The 18,874-nt window shown below is 40.3% G+C and overlaps 1 protein-coding gene across 4 annotated transcripts in view; it reads left to right on the forward strand.

Moving 5' to 3' along the window:
* The window catches only part of LOC148860779 (uncharacterized), a 73,399-nt gene extending 54,663 nt beyond the window's left edge, over positions 1-18,736 (forward strand). For all 4 annotated transcript variants that reach the window (XM_088986016.1, XM_088986018.1, XM_088986017.1 and 1 more), the window contains 5 exons: positions 6,162-6,251; positions 6,451-6,551; positions 7,639-7,685; positions 7,793-7,869; positions 18,257-18,736. In XM_088986016.1, the coding sequence (XP_088842142.1) occupies positions 6,162-6,251; positions 6,451-6,551; positions 7,639-7,685; positions 7,793-7,869; positions 18,257-18,526 (585 nt within the window). In that variant the 3' untranslated portion in view covers positions 18,527-18,736. The remainder of the gene's footprint in view (positions 1-6,161; positions 6,252-6,450; positions 6,552-7,638; positions 7,686-7,792; positions 7,870-18,256) is intronic.
* The last annotated feature ends 138 nt before the right edge of the window (positions 18,737-18,874 follow it).

An 18,874-nucleotide genomic window follows, 5' to 3' on the forward strand; every position in this document is an offset into this window, starting at 1 on the left:
CACATAAAAACAATATAAAACTGAAATATAAATAACAACTGGAATAACAGATTGACCATCAGCTAACCCTAGGATGACTAGGGCACATTCTACCCTACGGACAGAGTGGGACCACAGCTGTGGGGATCACATCAGTGTTCTCTACAGTTTCAACACCCAGTAGATGGGATTTTTCATCTATCATCTCTCACTTTCTTTCTCGACCCACGTGACAACTTAAATTGTCACGTGGGCCTCTAAGTGTGTTTGTGCTATCCGGCTCACCCAATCTTCGAACCGGCTCAGAGTGTGCGCCCTGGTTATTACTATCTGAACCCAAGCCCCTTCTTGTCACATCAGCATAGGATTGTCGACTATAGGCAAAAGTCTTTAGTTCAAAAAAATTTGAATTAATTGCTTTAAATGGATTGCTTTGGGACTGGTTAACCTCTTGCGACTGTTCCCCCCTTTTGTTTTCATTGTACCAGTCTTCTTCTTCACCCCCTGAAAGCCACGTGTACTCCAACTGGCCACCTCAGCATCTCCCTTTTCAGCTATTTGTATTCCCCAAAGTGATGCCTCAGCTTCTGAGGCAATCCAAACTTTGTACCAGGCACCATCCGAGCATATCTCAATTGAACAGGGCATTTGTTCTGGTTTCAATCCTGCAAATCTAAGTTCCACTGCTTGCAAGCTCCTCTGGTTTATCTCCAACACTTCTCCACCCAAGGTTTTTTCTATTTTTTCAAAAGTTGTTTCGTTCCGGAGGTGAAAAGGAAGTCCTAGCAACTTAATCCGAAAGCTACCTTCTTCTGGTTCGATTTCATTACAGATTGGGACCCATTTTGTATCTGTACCAATCCGCCATCGATCTGTATCGTGTTGAAGCTCTACTTCTGAACATCAACTTCCAGGATAGCTTTCTTCTCAGAGAAAGGCAATAGTATAGAATCACCTTCCAACTTCCCTTTCAACCGTTAGAACCATTCTGTGCTCCCAATTTTTCCTCCCTTCTTCAACTGTTAATCTGCGACGTACGGTTGAGCTTGCTACCGTTACTTCTTGACAGACAGGGGTCCGGTCCTGGTTGGTATTAGGTAACCACTGGGAGGAGGAGTTACTTCCCTTCGGTGATTCTTCTGCTGCCTCACTCTCAACTTTCAAGAGGAATGATTGAAGACTGCCAGCAAAGGAGGCCCACCCTTGTTTCCTCAGACCTTCAGGCACACAAATCATCTGCTTTTTATTAATGCCAAAGTGTTCTGAAACTGTGAAAAACCAGCTTCTCTTGTTCCTCTTCAGAACCGCTTCGTATCTTTTTCCAGAGTAGCCGAAAGAATTTTTCCACCCTTCTGCCTTGATTGAGTTAACTGTTCCATCTACGAAGCCTTTCAGGCAGAAACAGGCTCCCTTTGGTAAAAGAATCGTAGCCTTGCTACCTTCTCTGACTCAGGTACTCTTTACCCCTTGTTCGTCCCTGCTCGAAGATGAATGTCTTTGTTTCAATGCTCAGATCTTTTCTCCACCTCCTCGCCAGCCTAAAATTTCCTCCACCGCCATTCTGCTAATCCATCACTATAGATAACCCATTGGGTTCATTGAAGAACCTCCCTATTACTAAATCCTTTATATTATATTTCTGCAAAGGACAATGGAGATACTAACCCACCATCTGATTAGATACTCTAACATCTTTATCCTATAAAATTAAAGTACCTTCGAAGACACCTGCTGGTTTGGCTGCCCATCCGCAACTCCTACATTTTCACACCCGTCATTTGATTGTCCGAGACCTCCACTTTGTTTCCTAGAGAATTACAATATTCTCCCTGTTTAACATTATTCACCTCAATTTCTATTTCATAGTCTCTAGCAACATTAAGGGGCTGAGAATAGGTTTCTTTCCTATTGTCCCAAATCTCCTTAACTGTCTTGGCCCAAAGATAGTTTCTACTGATATGAGGCTGCATAGAGTTGTATAACCAAGTCATAACCAAATAATTTTCTTGAACCCATTTAGCAAGGGAAGGGTCCTCCTGTGCTGGTTTCTTTGTGTCTCCTATCACATACCCTAGCTTTCCCCTCCCTCTAATGGCCATCATGGCTGATTGGGCCCATTCCAAATAGTTTGTTCCATCAAACTTGACTGTAGTAATCTGAAATGAACTGTTGTCAATAGAATTTCCATCTCCTACAAGTGCTCCATTTTGTTTGTTCTCATTTCCGGCCATTTTCATGCTGAAACGGACAAAGAATAATCATTGATGGACAGTACAGCACTGTCCAAACTCTTTTTCCAAACAGAAATTCCAAGTACTGTCCAAACAGCATCCAAAGTAAATAAAAATACTTTAGAGGCCTTTTTATGAACACAAGGTGGGCAGTAGAGGAGACCAACACTGTAAAAAATTATACAGCAGAAGGAAGTTTGAAAAGAAGCCCTAAAACAGTCCAAGAGAACAGCCGAAGAGTTGTACTGATTCCAGAGAAATTTCAGACACTTGACAGTCCAAAAAATATGAAAACAACCCAGAAATTACTGGGCTAAAACAAACAGTCCAAGAGAACAGCCGAACAACTGTATTGATTACAGAGAAATTTCAGACACTTGACACTCCAAAAGAATATGAAAAAACAACCCTGAAATTATTGGGCACTACTCTCAATCTCTGATTTAAGCTCTAAATTAGAAACCAACATGTCTTATCTGGTTCTTCCTGGTCACTGGACAGCTCTCCAAGTAATTTGAACCTTGGGCACCTTCTTCAATCTCCAATGACCTCCAAGAACCAGGCGAATCAAGCTGAAACTTCCAGCCCTAGAACTACTCTCATGTAGTCGGCTGGACAACACCCACATGAGATCCCAAACCAGGTTTAGGCCTGCTCTGATACCAAGTTGTCTGAAACCAAGGAGGTTCAGACCTGTTTAGTAAACAAAAGGAAAACAGAGATGAAGAGAAGAGAAGAGAAGAGGAGAGGAGGAAGAGAGAATAGAAGAGAAAGAGGGGTTGGGTCAGCTTAGTCTGCCGCCCCAAGTGATATTTAAAATTAGCTCTACAACAATAAGTGGTACAATGACAGGAATGCCCCTGTCACTAGAAACATTAGAAAAAATAATTCTAACAGTATTCTAACTGCACTATAACAAAGGAAAAACATATGAACAAGTGGGGATCACAAGCTGGTCATCGATTTTCTCTACAAAAAGAAACTCTAACCCCATTTCCTTTGTTGATCCACAAAATGCAATATGACTGAGGTGTTGAGCAGTCTTGAACTGCAGTTTATCCACTATCTCTTGAGAAACAAGATTCTCACTACTCCCGCTGTCAATAATCAGGCTACACAACTTCCGACCAGCTGTATTACATGTTATAAAGATATTCCTTCTCAATCAGTCCCTAGGTAGTGGTTCTTGAGATGCAACCTTAGAGTGTTGTATCATTAGAGCTTCACCCCCGATGTCCCCTGCCAAATTTTCTTCTTCTAAAGCATTAACTTCAGTAGTTTTAGCCACTTTTCCATCCTCAACATGGCCTATATCATCTTGTTGTCAATCAATTACTTCATCAATCAAATGTGTTGGCCAAAAGTATCTCATGGTTGAGTGACATCACTAGATAAATACTCATGCCTTCCTCTTGAGCCTAGATATTGTTAAACACTCTTTGACCACTCCATATAATTAAGTCCATCAAGGACAGTAATAGAATCAGGTAGGCCCCAACTTTCAGCACCTGAACTGATCATGTTTTGATTTTCAGATGCCTCTGAAACAGCTGAATCTTCAGTATCCATAGCCTAAAACAAGCCAAGAAACAATCACCCAGTTATACCAAATAACAGAACCAAGAAAGAAGAAAAGCAGTGTTGTTCCACTGTTGACAGCTTCAAGAGAAATACCACACCAGCACTGAAGGTATATCACATTTCTAACAGATGGACCACAAGAAGCCCTTTCAAAAAAGTAGAAACAGCAATGAAGAACAACTTCAAACACCACCAGGACAAAAAAGGAAATAAAAAAAAGCAGTCGATCTCACTGACTACACGGTTGATTGAATAATGTTCTGAGTGAAAAGAAAGGCTCCTTGAACACCCAACACATTAATACACAGATCACCCAATCAGAAGGTTTGTGAGAGATCCATAAAACATGGCACAACCGAAGGCCAATTGGATCTCAGACCAAACAACCAGGGAAAAAATGAGAGCTACCTCTCCTCAAATTTAAAACCCATCACAGGCTAAGAGAGGAACACCCAAACAATCACCCTTCACCCCTACAGGAGGTGTTTCGGGGTCTCGACCAATTTGGGCAGTATCGATATTTTGAACCTTGACATATACATAAAACACATAACATATAATATATCTAAAAAATTCATGTTTTACTTTATATAATATGAACTATTATAAGCTATTATATATAATATATTTTATGCCTCATATTATAATATAAAAGTTAAAAAATAACACATGTATATGTATATATAATATATAATACATACCAGGTTAGACTGAGCTAGGATAGAAATGTTTGCCCCTAGTTGAATACATGGATCCTATTCTATCATTCCACTTTGTTCAGTGTCATATTCATTGATCAATTATGAACATGATTCCTGAAAGGTTACTGATCCCAACCATCTGTTGAAGTATTGTACTTGATATTCTCTAAGGACTAGAAATCCTAATATTGTAAAATTTCCTTCTTTGACACTTAATATTTGAGCCTAGGGTGCCATGATACAGGGATGAAAATAGATAGAAGAAATGGGGATATTATCTCTCCCTTTCTTGGGATCCAAAAGTCCAAGACAAATATATATATATATATATATATATATATATATATAATTCTTTTAATAAAAATTTAATAAATTGACTCATTTCTTATCCAAAAAAAAAGAGTCTAAAAGGGCAGCCCAGTGTACAAGGCTCCCACCAATGCGGGGTATGGGGAGGGACAGGTGTATGCAGCCTTATCCCTGCGCATACAGAAAGGCTGTTTCCAAGATTTGAACCTGGGTCACCCAGGTCACAATGGAGCAACTCAAACATTATGCCAAGGCCTACCCTCAATAAAGAAAACAAAAAAAAGAGAGACAAACACAGACACAATTGTCCCATTTACTGTATTAATATCATATCTTATGCTTAGTTCTTTCTCTGTTGCTCATGATAATAGAATAGGGATATTATCCAATAAATAATTGGCCTAGTACGTTTTTGGGTCTTTATATATTGGTTATAATCCTTTTCAATCATTCATAGCATAAAAGCAAAGAGAACATTGTTCACGGTTACCATAACTTCATCTGATATGACCCAGACTGGAAATTTTGGTATTATTTTAGTCCAAACAAACCCAAAACCATCCAACTCCTAGGCTTGCTCATATATACTTGAAGATGATTTATCCAAACAGACGAACTATGCTTTATGGAAAATCCAGGGATTATTTGATGATTGGCTCTTCTAGCCTTGGATTAATTACCTAGTTCCGATATAGTTGTGAAGGTATTGCCTATACAACTAGGTGCCCTTTGCTCAGTGCCTCTCTCTCTTTCTCTTCTTAAGTTTTTATTAGTATGAAGTTATAATGTTCTTTCGTTGCTAATAATTTTTTAGCATGCAATTGCTCTACTAAATACTTACGATATAGTATAGCTTTTGAATTGAAATTAATTGATTTAAAATGCTATTGTGTTTTAGGATACAATGATTTGGTATGTTTTAAGAAGCAAATTGATATTATTAGTAAAGAGTATTGCTATTTTTTAAATTTAAAGGTATGCTAATCTGTATGTAATGTTAGGGAACTACTAATATAAATTTTTGTCTTGGTTTTTGGTTTTTTCTATTGTCATTTAATTGCCTAGGTGATGCCTAGGCACTCTAATGTTACTTTGAATTGCCTAGGTACCTTGACAACTGAGTACCAGCTTTAAAGAAATTATGATTACTGCAGATTAGAAATCTAGACTTTCTGCTCCCTTTTTTCCCCTTTTACTTTCTTTCAACTTTTCAATTATGCAAAGAACAGGTTATGGTGTGGAAATTGGATTGGAAGTATGATTCTGTAGTATGTTTTCCAGCAATGCATTGAGCTCATTTCCCTCTTTATTTGATATTTTGTCATCAGTCCGATTTTAATTAAGATTGTGATCCATTCAGGAAATTGAAGGAAGAGGGTTGAGAGTACTTGTGCAGAAAGAGTTGCGGAATACAGATGTTGGTAGCTTGGGAAGGATTGTTCTTCCAAAAGTATGATACCCATCCATTTACATGGAATCTTATTCTTTTATTGTTTTGAAAGGGGAAACCTTGGTTTTTGTAGTACATGTCTGAACAACGAAGAGGCTTGAATTGTCATGTGTTTTAGAAATCCCAGTGTTTCCTCAAATGTATAATACATGTATAACTCTACCTAAAGTGAAATTTTCTCTTGGATTTCCTTTTGCAGAAGGATGCAGAGGCAAATCTTCCTCCCCTAGCTGTGAAGGATGGATTGATTCTTCAAATGGAAGATATGATTTATTCAGTCAAATGGCATTTCAAGTACAGGTATGTTAAAGGTTATAAATATATGCTTTCAAGTATGGGTATCTTGAAAGTTGAAAGGGCTAGAAGGGGAAGGGGTAGACAAGGACATGTGCCGAAGTAGTAAGAAATGATTTAAGCGCTAATAATTCAACAATGGATGTGGCATTAAACAAAATGGAACGGTGAAACAGAATTCATGTAGCAAACCCAATATAGTTGGGATAAGCTTGGATGATGATGATGATAAAGTATGGGTATCTTTAATGTTCTAAATGTTTGTTTTGAAGTGTATTTAAATTTAAGATTTGTTGCCCACTATGAAAACAGGGACCATTTTCTTTTTATTTGATCAATAACTAGATCAAAATTGCATAAATGGGAATAAATAGGACAGCGCCATGATCATCAAGGAGATTGAAAACAAGAAAAGAAGAGAAAAAGTACCAAAATAAGGAATTGGGAAGCAACGAATGGTACAAGTACAACCTTTGTCCTAGAATGGAAGTTCCCCAATGCATATTGTGTCTTTTTACTCCCTTCCTGGCAACCTTTAGATAGTGGGCTATTGTTAAAGGTTCTATTGCATGGAAAATGTTGTAATGGAACAAGTGTAGAACCATGCTAGCAACATATTTGCTCACCATACTTGATAATCCATTTATTTAGTTAGGAAAGCAAGGATTGTTGTGGTTTGCATCTTTAGAATTTGAGAGCTAAATACGTATGCATTGAAATGTTAATTTTATGTAATTCTGAGCATACAAATGTAAATACTATTTCAAACTCATATGGCGATATGAAAATTGTGTGACCCTATGCTCAGCTTAAGTTGTCAGGGAATATCAAGTGGGAAAAACCACATACATTTATCAAAAAGGTCCGGGGTGCATACAATCTCCAACCCAGGGAAATGGGACAAAGTTATTCTAGATACAAGGTTTTTGTCTTCCATGATATATAACATTGAACTAAGCTGTTGTCAATTCTGAAATCCTAAGGACATGGTATAGTTTTAGAACTTTATTTTCATTTAAATTCCTATATTTTTATGGATCATACCATTTTTTCTTGAAAATTTTTGAATTATATCCCTTATGTTTCTTTCCAGGTTTTGGCCAAACAACAGAAGTAGGATGTATATTATGGAGAATACAGGCATGTAGAAATTCAAACACACTTCGTGTTCCATTTTCTAACTTGATTTTCTTAAGACTTGTTTTTGGTGCCTGACTGGTTTTAACTTGTCTCTTTTTCGTCCTCAGGAGAGTTTGTAAAAATGCATAGACTCCAAGCTGGTGATCTTTTTATAATTTACAAAGAGGAGAGCTCAGGAAAATATGTAAGTGGCAGTCATAGTAAAGTGACTTTAAACTTGTATGGTTACTCTTTCGTGTTCACAAGCTTAATTTTGTTAGACACACACAGGAATACTCAAATTCAGGTCGAGGATGAGAGGTTGATGTAGGACAGGTAGGGATCCTACAAAATTAGGATCTTGTGGTGTGCTTTGTGGTGGTGAATGAGAGCTGTGGGTAAAGAAAAATTTCTAGCAACAACTGGAATTCACTAAACCAATCTTTATTTCATCAAATCACTCCTTGAATTCCAATTACAATGAGTCTATTTATAGACTCAACTTACAAACTTGGATGTCCCCTTTCAAACTCCAATTTGTACTAAGAAATTGACCCAAAATAACTCCTAATTGAATCACAAGTAACCCATAAGGACACTTAAATAAGGACTCCAACTCCTAAACAAATGTAATAGCACTTTCTTAATCCCACTAAAACCACTTTAATTTAAAGACATCAGAAATTTCTAAAAATAGTAAACTGCAAGCTTACTAAAGATAGTAATTACAAGAACTAAAAATAGTAAGTCCAAAGAGTTACTATAAATATTAATTTCGAAACAACAATAAAATTCTCATAAACAGTTATTTAGACGCCAATAACTTGGAAAAAAAATCTAAGAGAGTACCATTATCCTATTACTCAAAAGTAATTGGAGAATTGGTTTGTTTTTCCATTAATTCTTTCCTTGCTTCTGCATCTGCATCATTCTCTCTTGGTTCCAAAAAATAAAAAAAAAGGAAACTCTTCATCAAGTTTTGAAGTGCCAGAGGATCAATAGTTGCTTCAAATGGTGTGCTACAGGCTTGGTACTAGGAGCCACAAGGGTGTGGGTGATGAACACAAACATCATAAAAGATAATCTTTTCATCTTTGGGAATCACCATATCAATGTTTTGGTTAAAGTTGTTTAAAGAAACCAGTTGTCAGCCCATCATTATGTTTTGGTTAAAGTTGTGCACTTGGAACACATCTTTAGGGATTTCCTTGACAGGCATGGAATGAGGTATTATAGTGTGAACCATAGATGGCTCTACATCTGGTTGTCCTTCTTTCTCTTTATCTTGTGTCATAACTTCATAGTTATGGAGTTTTGGTGATTTACAAAGGGAAGTTGCCTTTTGCAACTCTTTTCCTATATCTCACAAGTTAGCTTGTATTTCACAACAGTAGTCATTGCAAAGTTGTGCACAAAGTAGGATATCTTCCCAACTCACCTTCAAGATTTGCTCTGTTGCTTTTCAATATAGCTTCGATTCATCCATAATGTAGATATGTCTCTAATGCTTCTTGATATGGATCGAATATCTTGGGTTTTGGCTTTGATACTTCCAGATATGGTTTTAATACCTCTAGATTCGGTGTTCAGACCTCTTGATATGGCTCTGACACCAAACCGATGTGGGACAGGTAGGGGTCCACACCAAATTAGGATCTGGTGGTGGGTTTGTGGGAATGAATGAGGGCTGTGGATGATTAGAGATGAATAATATGATTGGAGAAGCAAGTAGAATGCTTGATGTCCAATTACAATGACTCTATTTATAGACTCAACTTAATAATTCAGATATCCGCTTTTGAACTCAAATTTTGTCTAGGAAATTGACCCAAAACAACTCCTAATTGAATCATAACTACCCCACAAGGACACTTGAATAAGGAATCAAATGCCTAAACAATTCTAATAGCACTTTCTTAATCCTACTAAAATTACTTTAATTTTTTTGGTAATAAATTACTTTAATTTAAAGACAAAAATTACCAAAAATAGCAAATTGCAAGCTTACTAAAGATAGTAATTATGAGAATTGCTAAAAATAGTTAAGTTGTTGTGAATGCTTTTATTGGAAAGAAGTACAGCCGCAAACAACAACAGTAATGGGCATTAAATTCAGTATTCCCATCTTATCTCTTAGCTAAATTTTAAGATTTCCATTTTAAATACTTTTCTATTAATTAGGCAGTAGCATTATTATTTCCTATTTAAAGATAAATGTTTGTTAGGTAGTTTCCTAAAGAAGGACTCTTACCTTCTTGTAATTCCTATTTAAAGGAGCAGATGATATTCAATAAGATTATCGATATTTTCAATCAAGAAAGAGTAGAGGAGAGTTGGTGATCTCTTTAACAAATCACCATTAAGGCTCTTAAGATAGGTTCCTTGAGAAAAGGGAGAAACAAGGGAAATCGAGAAGTTTTTCCCGTTAACCGACCTGTGACGAGATCCTATTCATGGGCTCTTAACAATTTGGTATCAGAGCAAGGTGTCATGGGTGACTTTGAGCAATTGAAGACTAGGGTTCATGATCTGGAGCACAAACTCGTGGAAAACAGCTAGGAGGTGCGCGAGATCAAGGACGACGTTCGAGAATTGAGGCGCTTGATGGAGTTACATTTTTCCACCAGGGAAAAGAGTTCAGAAGGGGCTGCAACCACAGACGATCGTCGACCAGACTTGGTAGAATCGTTTGGCGAGCAACAGGTTGTTGCCCAGGAAACCGCGATTGTTCCCAAATATAGCAGGTTGGAATTTCCTTCCTATAATGGAGCTGGAGATCCTTTGGGATGGCTGTATAGATGTGAACAGTTTTTCAACAACCAATAGACAGAGGACATGGACAAGGTAGGATTAGCCGCATTCCACATGACAGAGGAGGTGCAACTCTGGTTTTATAAATTGGAGCAGGAGGAACCTGGGCTTAGTTGGACCCAATTCAAATCCTACTGCCTTCTTAGATTTGGGCCCCCAATGACAAGCAATCTATTAGGCGAACTAATCAGACCCTCCTTGCAAGAGCAACTTTGGTATGACCAGGCCAATAGGTTGACATGTTCACCACGGGATTAGTGGAAACTTTGAGGGAGGATGTGGAGATGCAAAATCCCCCCAATCTGGTTACTGCTATGAATTTGGCTTGAGCTTTTGAACGAAAATTGCAACTCAACTGTGAAAGTATCAGTATAGGGCGGCCTCAAACAACATGGACAGCCCCGAAACCACTCATAACGGCTCCATCTTTAGTAGCCAGCCGAGAACAAAAACCACAGACGAGCAACAATTCCAGATTGGCATCCAATGTGGGAAGCAACGTTGTTGCACCCCTTATTAAGTGCTTGTCCAGGCTGAGATGGTGGAACGCAGGGCGAGGGGACACTGTTTTAATTGTGATGAACTTTACTCAGTAGGGCACAAGTGCAAGAGACTTTTCTGCCTCTTGGTGGATGAACAAGAGGAAGATGAGGATGAACCCTTTTCGTTGGAATCCGAGATTCCTCTCCACACAATTACTGGAATAAAAACCTCTCAAACTATGCAATTGCAAGTGCGGGTAGCAGGGAAACCAATACTAATCCTTGTTGATTCAAGAAGCACACACAATTTTGTAAGTGAACAAGCTACCCTCCAGTTGAAACTGCCAATGGAAATCAAATCGAGACTGCAGGTAGCTGTAGCAAACGGTGAAAGAGTACACAACCCGGGCATCTGTAAGGGAGTCCAAATATAGGTCAATTCTGAATCTTTCTTTGCTGATTTGTTTATGCTATCCTTGGATGGTTTTGATGTAGTTCTTGGGGTGAAATGGCTGAGCACTCTACGCCCAATCCTATGGGATTTCAATGCTCTAACGGTGTGATGGGATGAGAGATCCATCATATGGATGGTCGAACCTTGCAGGTAGGTTGGGCGAAATTTCAAAAATTTCCTCTACCCTCATCTGGGAATCACATTCCCTGTTTTAGAAAATCTGCATTTTCAAAGATCAATCTTGAACCATGAACCAAACCAGATCTGAAACCAAAAGCAGGAGATGGATATACCTGATACAGAGAAATAGCATCTCCCAATGAAGGTGTTCACACCCAAGGAAGGATCCAAAAACTGCTCCCACTGAAGATGGCACAGTATTGGATGGATCTGAGTCAGTAGTGTTCTTCCCAAGAACCGAACCTTTCAGAAGAATTCGATGGAACTGGCAATGTGGCAGCGACAGGAGGAGAACGCAGAGATAAGGCGCAATCACACTTATTTGACTTCTCTCTGTGCTCTGAGATATCTGGGATGGGATGAAAGGTTCGCCCCCTCCTTTTATAGGCTTAAAGAGAGCTCCTAATCTCATTAGGAGTTTCCTAATCCAAATCTATATTTGGGAGGTTTCTAGATCTGAATCTATATTCAGATCTAGACTATCTGAGTGGATAGGGTGGGACCCTATCCTATTTGCTGAATTAATCCCAGATCCGCCCCCTAATTAACTGATCATATCAGCCCAGTTCGAAATGGGCTTTAGGCCCAATAAGTATATGTGCTCATTAAGCATTCAAAACTGCTACCTAGTTGGGCTTCCTTGTAAGGCGTGGTACCTAAGCATTGATCTACACATCAGCTACAAGGGTTTGGCCCAGCCTTTGTTACAAGGCCTAGCCAAATTCACTGGAAAACCCAGTGAACCCCCTGAGCTCATCACATAGCCAAATTCACTGCCCGACAAGAGAGGACCTCTCCCTCGGCTGCAAGGAACAGTGCTGCACTCTCTACTCACATGGATCTCGGGAATTAAAACCTTTTGCAAACGTTTAGAAACCGTAACATATATATATATATATATATATATATATATATATATATATATATACGTATATTTAATATATTTTGCAAAACAAATCTCAACGATTGAAATTGGCTGCCGACAGTCTTGGTTTCCATCAGAGAGAGTGCATCCCCGATCATTACCTTTCCACGTGTTTCTCAAACTCTTTCTGTGTCAGTGGCTTAGTCAATGGGTCTGCTACATTCTCCGCTGATGCTACCTTCTGAAGTAGGACGTCCCCTTTACCAATAATCTCCCACAGTACGTGGTACTTCCTCTCGATGTGCTTCGACTTCGAGTGGGCTCATGGCTCCTTAGCCTGAGCAATAGCTCCATTGTTGTCACACAACAACGGGATGGGTGATGTGCTGGACGGAACTATTCCCAATTCGTGAATGAACTTTTTCATCCACACGGCTTCCTTGGCAGCTTCACTTGTGGCAATGTATTCGACTTCGGTTGTGGAGTCTGTCGTGGACCCCTGTTTGCTGCTTTTCTAGCAAACAACACACGATTCTATCGTGAAAACATACCCAGATGTAGACTTTCTATCTTCTGGATCCGATTGGAAATCAGCATCGGTGTACCCCTGGATCTGTAGTGAGCTAGCATCGAATACCAGACAAAACTTTTTTTTCCTTCGTAGGTACCTAAGTATGTTTTTCACAGCAGTCCAGTGGTCCTGCCCTGGGTTGGCCCGAAATCTGCTTACCACACTCACTGCCTGAGCAATGTTAGGACGAGTGCATAGCATGTCATACATGATTCTCCCTATGACTGAGGCATAGGGAACGTCCATGCCCTTAATCTCAGAGGTCTTGGGAGATCTTCTTGGAGAGAGCGACTCCGTGCCTGAAAGGAACATTTCCTTTCTTGGAGTTCTCTATGTTGTATCTCTTGACTATTTTGTCAATGTAAGTAGATTGGGATAATCCTATTATCCGCTTTGATCTATCTCTATAGAGTCAAAGACCTAGTATATAGGAGGCTTCTCCAAGATCTTTCATGGAGAATTGCTGTGAAAGCCATATCCGATTCAGCACGTATATCCGATTCAGCACGTATATCGCAGTCTCTAATGCGTAACCCCAAAAGGATGTGGGTAACTCGTTGACCTCCAATAAGGTCCTATTCCTCCTCTCTGAGACACCATTAAGTTGTGGTGTAGCAGGATGAGCTAACTGTGATTCTATCTCGTTGACCTTCAAGTAGTCCCTGAATTCGTTAGAGAGATATTCGCTTCCTCGATCTGATCGAAGGGCTTTAATTTCTTACCCTAACTGCTTCTCGACCTCTTGTCTGAAATCTTTGAACTTTTCGAAGGATTCGGACTTATGTCTCATTAGGTACACGTAACCATACCGAGAATAGTCATCGGTAAACGTAATGAAATACACGTGCTGGTTACGAGTCCTAACACTCAGGGGACCACATACATCACTATGTATAAGGTCAAGCGTGCCTGTACATCTTTCAGCCTTACCGTTAAATGGTCGTTTCGTCATGTTACCCTGAAGACAAGGCTCACAAGTGGGAAGATCTTCTACAGTTAGAAAATCTAAAGGACCATCCTTTACTAGCCTTGTGATACGTCAACACTGATATGGCCAAGTCGGTAATGCCACTGGCACATAGGATTAACTGTTTCACGGATTCTTTTCTTGGGGATTCCAGCCGACGTAGTTTCGGCTATGTTAGTTTCTAGAAAAGGATGCAGAACATAGAGACCGTTCTCCAGTTCCCCGTATGTGATGAATTTGTTGTTTCTTTTAATAGTAATCGTTTTACTAAAGAACACAGAGTGGACAAAGTTCTATGGGCGATTCTTGTTCAGAAAATTCAGTTTGGAGTTGCAGACTCCAATTGGGCTTTTACAGATGGGCTTGTGATGTATAAGGGTCGGATATATCTCCCGGATGATTCCTCTTTGATTTCGTCCATCATCTCCAGTATTCATAACTCCACCCGTGAAGGTATTCAGAAAACACTGTATCACGTCCAAGTTGATTTCCATTGGCAAGGTATGAAGGCCTCTATTAATGACTTTATACAAAACTGCTCTATTTGTCAACAACACAAATGGGAAAATCTGCATCCAGCTGGTCTTCTTCAGCCCCTTTCGATTCCAACGTAGATATGGGCTGATATTTCCATGGATTTCATAGAGGGACTGCCCAAGGTTGGGGGAAAATTAGTTCTTTATGTAGTGGTGGATCACTTCTCTAAGTACGCTCATTTCATCCCTCTTTCTCATCCGTACAACGCTACATCTGTCGCTCATGTCTTTTTCACTCACATTTTTCGTTTACACGGGTTACCGGAATCTATTGTCAGCGACAGGGACCTGGTTTTTACTAGTACCTTTTGGAGGGAATTGTTTCGGTTAAATGGTACCACCTTAGCCTTTTCTTCCGCTTATCATCCTCAATCGGATGGTCAAACTGAGGTGGTGAATCGAACGATTGAGATGTATCTCCGTTGCTTTGTTGGGGACCAACCGAGACAGTGGGTTGATTGGCTTCCTTGGGCCGAGTATTGTTATAACACTGCCTATCATTCTTCTTTAGGAATGACACCCTTTCGAGTTGTCTATGGCCGTGAACCTCCTCGTTTGTTGTCCTATGAACCTGGTTCTACTCGTTTGGAGGAGATTGATCGTTCCTTACAAGAGTGAGATGCTCTTTTGGCTGAAATTTCTCTTCGTTTACAACAGGCACAACTCTGCATGAAGCAAGCCTATGACCAGCATCATCGGGAATTGTCGTTCGAACCTGGGTAGTTTGTTTGGTTGAAACTTCAGCCTTATCGTCAGCGCTCTTTGAGTCACAGTGCTGTTCATAAATTAGCTTCTAAGTTCTATGGGCCTTTCAAGGTTTTGCAGCGAATTGGTGAGGTTGCATATAAGCTGGAACTTCCAGAGCACAGTAGGATTCATGATGTTTTCCACATTTCCTTGTTCAAGCAGCTTAAGGGTGTTCCTCCTACCAGTGTTCCCTCCTTACCACCTTTGAAGGAGCGCAAAATCATTCCCCAACCTCAGTCTATTGTTCGTTCCAGAATTAATCGAGGTGTTGTTGAAGTTCTGGTGGAATGGGCCAGCTTACCATTGGCTGAAGCTACCTGGATTCCTTTGACTGTGTTTCAGGACACCCAGCTGAATTCGAGCTTGAGGACAAGCTCTTAGTCCAAGAGGGGAGTAATGTTGTGGATGCATTTATTGGAAAGAAGTACAGCCGCAAACAACAATTTAAGATCACAAAACAGAGGGAAGCAGCTGAAAGTCACCCAAGACAAAGCAACTTAAAATTCCTCTTTGAGCATTTCATCTTGTCCATCTCCCTCGACTCCTTCATTCCATGCCCCTCTCCTCCCTCTCCCCCATCTGTGGTCCTCTTTGAGCTTTCTTCCCTCTTGCTTTTTCAAAAGCTTCGAAAGCCTTTCTAGCTAGCTCCTTCCTCCCCAAAAAAACAGCCCTAAACTCTTGCCCATTTCAACATCCCTATCAACCAAAACATCAATCTCCCCTCCACACCCACCCACCCACCCCCACCCCCCCCTTCTCACCTTCCCTGACCGATGAAGTTGTAATTGAACCATTTTCTTCGCTATCCTGATTACCCCTTTCCTCCTTATCCTTAACCTCTGGCCTTGACTCCAATTATTCTTCAGTAGTCAGCGACTGTTGCAATTGAAACCCTTGAGAATCTTGGCACTTGGTTCCCCTTCTCACCTTCCTCTCGTTTCTCTTCCCCAGCTTCCTTTCCTCCTTTCTCCCTTAACCCTGGCAGAATCCTCGTCAGGCAACACCAAACACTCCCTTTGGGGCGAATCAACAAGAATTTCCACAACAAAAGAGCCAAAACAGATAGACCTACCTGTAGACTGGATGATCTTTGCTTGTTCCTCTGATTTCCCAACATCTTCCTCCCTTGGAACTAAAATAGCTTCACCGCATGGAAGATGACGAAGCTCTTTCTCATCAGTTCAACTCTCTTTGTTTCTCAGGCTTACAGTTTCTTTTCCCCAAGCTGTCGTAGTTCGCAATGATCCAAACCCAGTCCTCCGCCTTTCTTAATCGAAGCCTGTGTGCATCCCTCTTCCCTTTTTCCTCATGAGCTACAGAGCTTTGGCACCATAGCCTTTCCTTACCTTTATTTTGTTGCACCTGCACACTGCTTTGAAACCTTTTAAGTCTCAACCTCAGGAGTTGTCTGGTCCCCACTCTCAGCATCCTATGTCTTAAACGAGCCCTGTGGCCTTTTGTATCTCCCCTGAAATCTGCTCTTTCACTCCCACACTCCAACCTGCACCTATTTGTATTATCCTTGCCTGCTCCAACCACGTGCCTCTCTATTAATATCCCTGTCCCACCCGAAATAACCATTATGCCCCTTGTACCTTCTCTTCCATAATCTTCCTCATTTGAGTGACTCTTCAACTTCCCCTCTTCAACAGAGAAAACATCCTGCAGCTCCAGCCCTGTTTCAGACTTCTCAAAGTCCCTTCTTCCCTTTCGGCATATGCTCTTAAAAAGGTATTGTCCACTCCCTCAACAAAATTTCTTAGGTCGTATTTCTCACCAGAGAAAATCAGAACTAAACACTGTGGGATGGCAGAAACCTCGTCGACCTCCATCAAATTTCTCACAACATTGATCTTCTCCCAGCTTCTGTTCCTTTCATCAACAATCAAGGATTTACCACAGGCATCACTCCACGCATGCAGGGGGGTTCCAGGAACACCAATCCATATCGCCCTCCTCCTTTTGCCTTCTTGTAGAAGACCTGCCACTGGAAACCACCAGCTCAATCATAAGTCACAGCCCCTACTCAACTCAAACTTAGCTCCAGTCTCCAAAACCCACTATGCTTCCTTCCTGCCATGGAACATAAACAAGAACAATCCCCCATTCAACCTTCTGGCACCCAAAACTCTGTCCTTACCCTATCCGAGGAAGGCTCAGGCAGGCGACCACCTCCTCCATATTCATTCCAACGAACCTTCCAATCAAGCTTGCATTGAGAGATTTCATCCTCTGCTCTAGCCTTCCATCAGAGTCAATCTGAATCTCACATGACTCGTATCTCCACACGACTCTAAGCGTTTGACTTTAGGGATTCCTCAGTCTGTATTTGACATTAGTTTAATTTGTCTTCGATCTTATCATCCATGGCTTAGTATTGCATGCTTTTAAAAACTTCGATGTTTAACTTTTTGTACAGCAGAATGTATCCAGGTACACAGCTTTTACAGAGAGAGAGAGAGAGAGAGAGAGAGAGAGGTCGAAGCAAGTTATGTGGGAAAAAAATAGGAGAGATTAGAGGCCATCATGAACTGAAGTTTGGGAATGAGTGAGTGATGGCCATCACAAAATACTCCGTCTTTATTTATTTTTTTTAATTTGGTACATGGTGCCACACACCACTAATAACCCCCGCCCCCCCCCCCCCCCTTTCCTCAAATCGGTGGTTGCGGGAATTGATTCCACATCAATGCTGGAGCAAACCAGCTAACATACCAACGAGTCACCCCTCGGTTGGTTAATACTTCGTCTATTTGAGAGATTAGAAGTGTCTATCTAATTTAATTTATCATGTGAATTTTGGAGTGCAATGGTTAATGATCTCAAAATATACTTTGATAAGAGAGTTGACCTCCACCAGTTCAGTCATGTTGGTTACAAAAGAATCTCCTTGGTGGATCCTCTCCCCCCCAAAAGAGCTTTCTCTCCCATAGCTATTGCTCCTATGTCGCCATGCTCATTAAGTTCTCTTTTTCCAAGGTGGTTCGTGGTAAACGTGGAAAGAGAACATTATATGCTGGAGATATGCCAGTCCTAATAGACCATGGCAACGCAGAGAAAAGGGTGATGGGAGCAAATGAGCAGCATGGCCCAGAACAAGGAGCCTCGGTTTTGGTTGGTGGTTATGTGGCCCCTAATTCTACTTCTTTCGCAACTGGAGAGCCATTTGATTTTGAAAGCAACACTGGTGGGCCATCTCAGTTTTCTCCACCACCTTTGCTGGATCTTGATCCTGAACGCAATCCTTGATTTCTTCCTTCCGCCACCCAACAGATTGATTATTTTCACATAGTTAAGATATTTTGGTTAAGGTTTTTGATAATTCCTTGTGCAGAGAGAGAGAGAGAGAGAGAGGAGCTTGTTGCTTTTCCAATTCAACGGAAGCATAATATTTAAATTTTAATCTGAGGGCGTTGAATTTTAAATACAAGTGTTGAAATGGTTTATTCGAGCTTCTAATTTTGTATTTATTTTATCATTTGTGGATCTTATCCTTGAATGCATTTACATGGTGTGTTTAACTTTTCACCATCCAGACGAAGCAGGTGAAACCGTAAAATTAATTGATTGTACTCTATTTTGTGTGGGTTCTCTCTA

The sequence above is a fragment of the Nelumbo lutea genome, chromosome 4 (assembly GCF_056320005.1).
Source record: "Nelumbo lutea isolate HS-2025 chromosome 4, American lotus-T2T, whole genome shotgun sequence".
Classification (NCBI taxonomy): Eukaryota; Viridiplantae; Streptophyta; class Magnoliopsida; order Proteales; family Nelumbonaceae; genus Nelumbo; species Nelumbo lutea.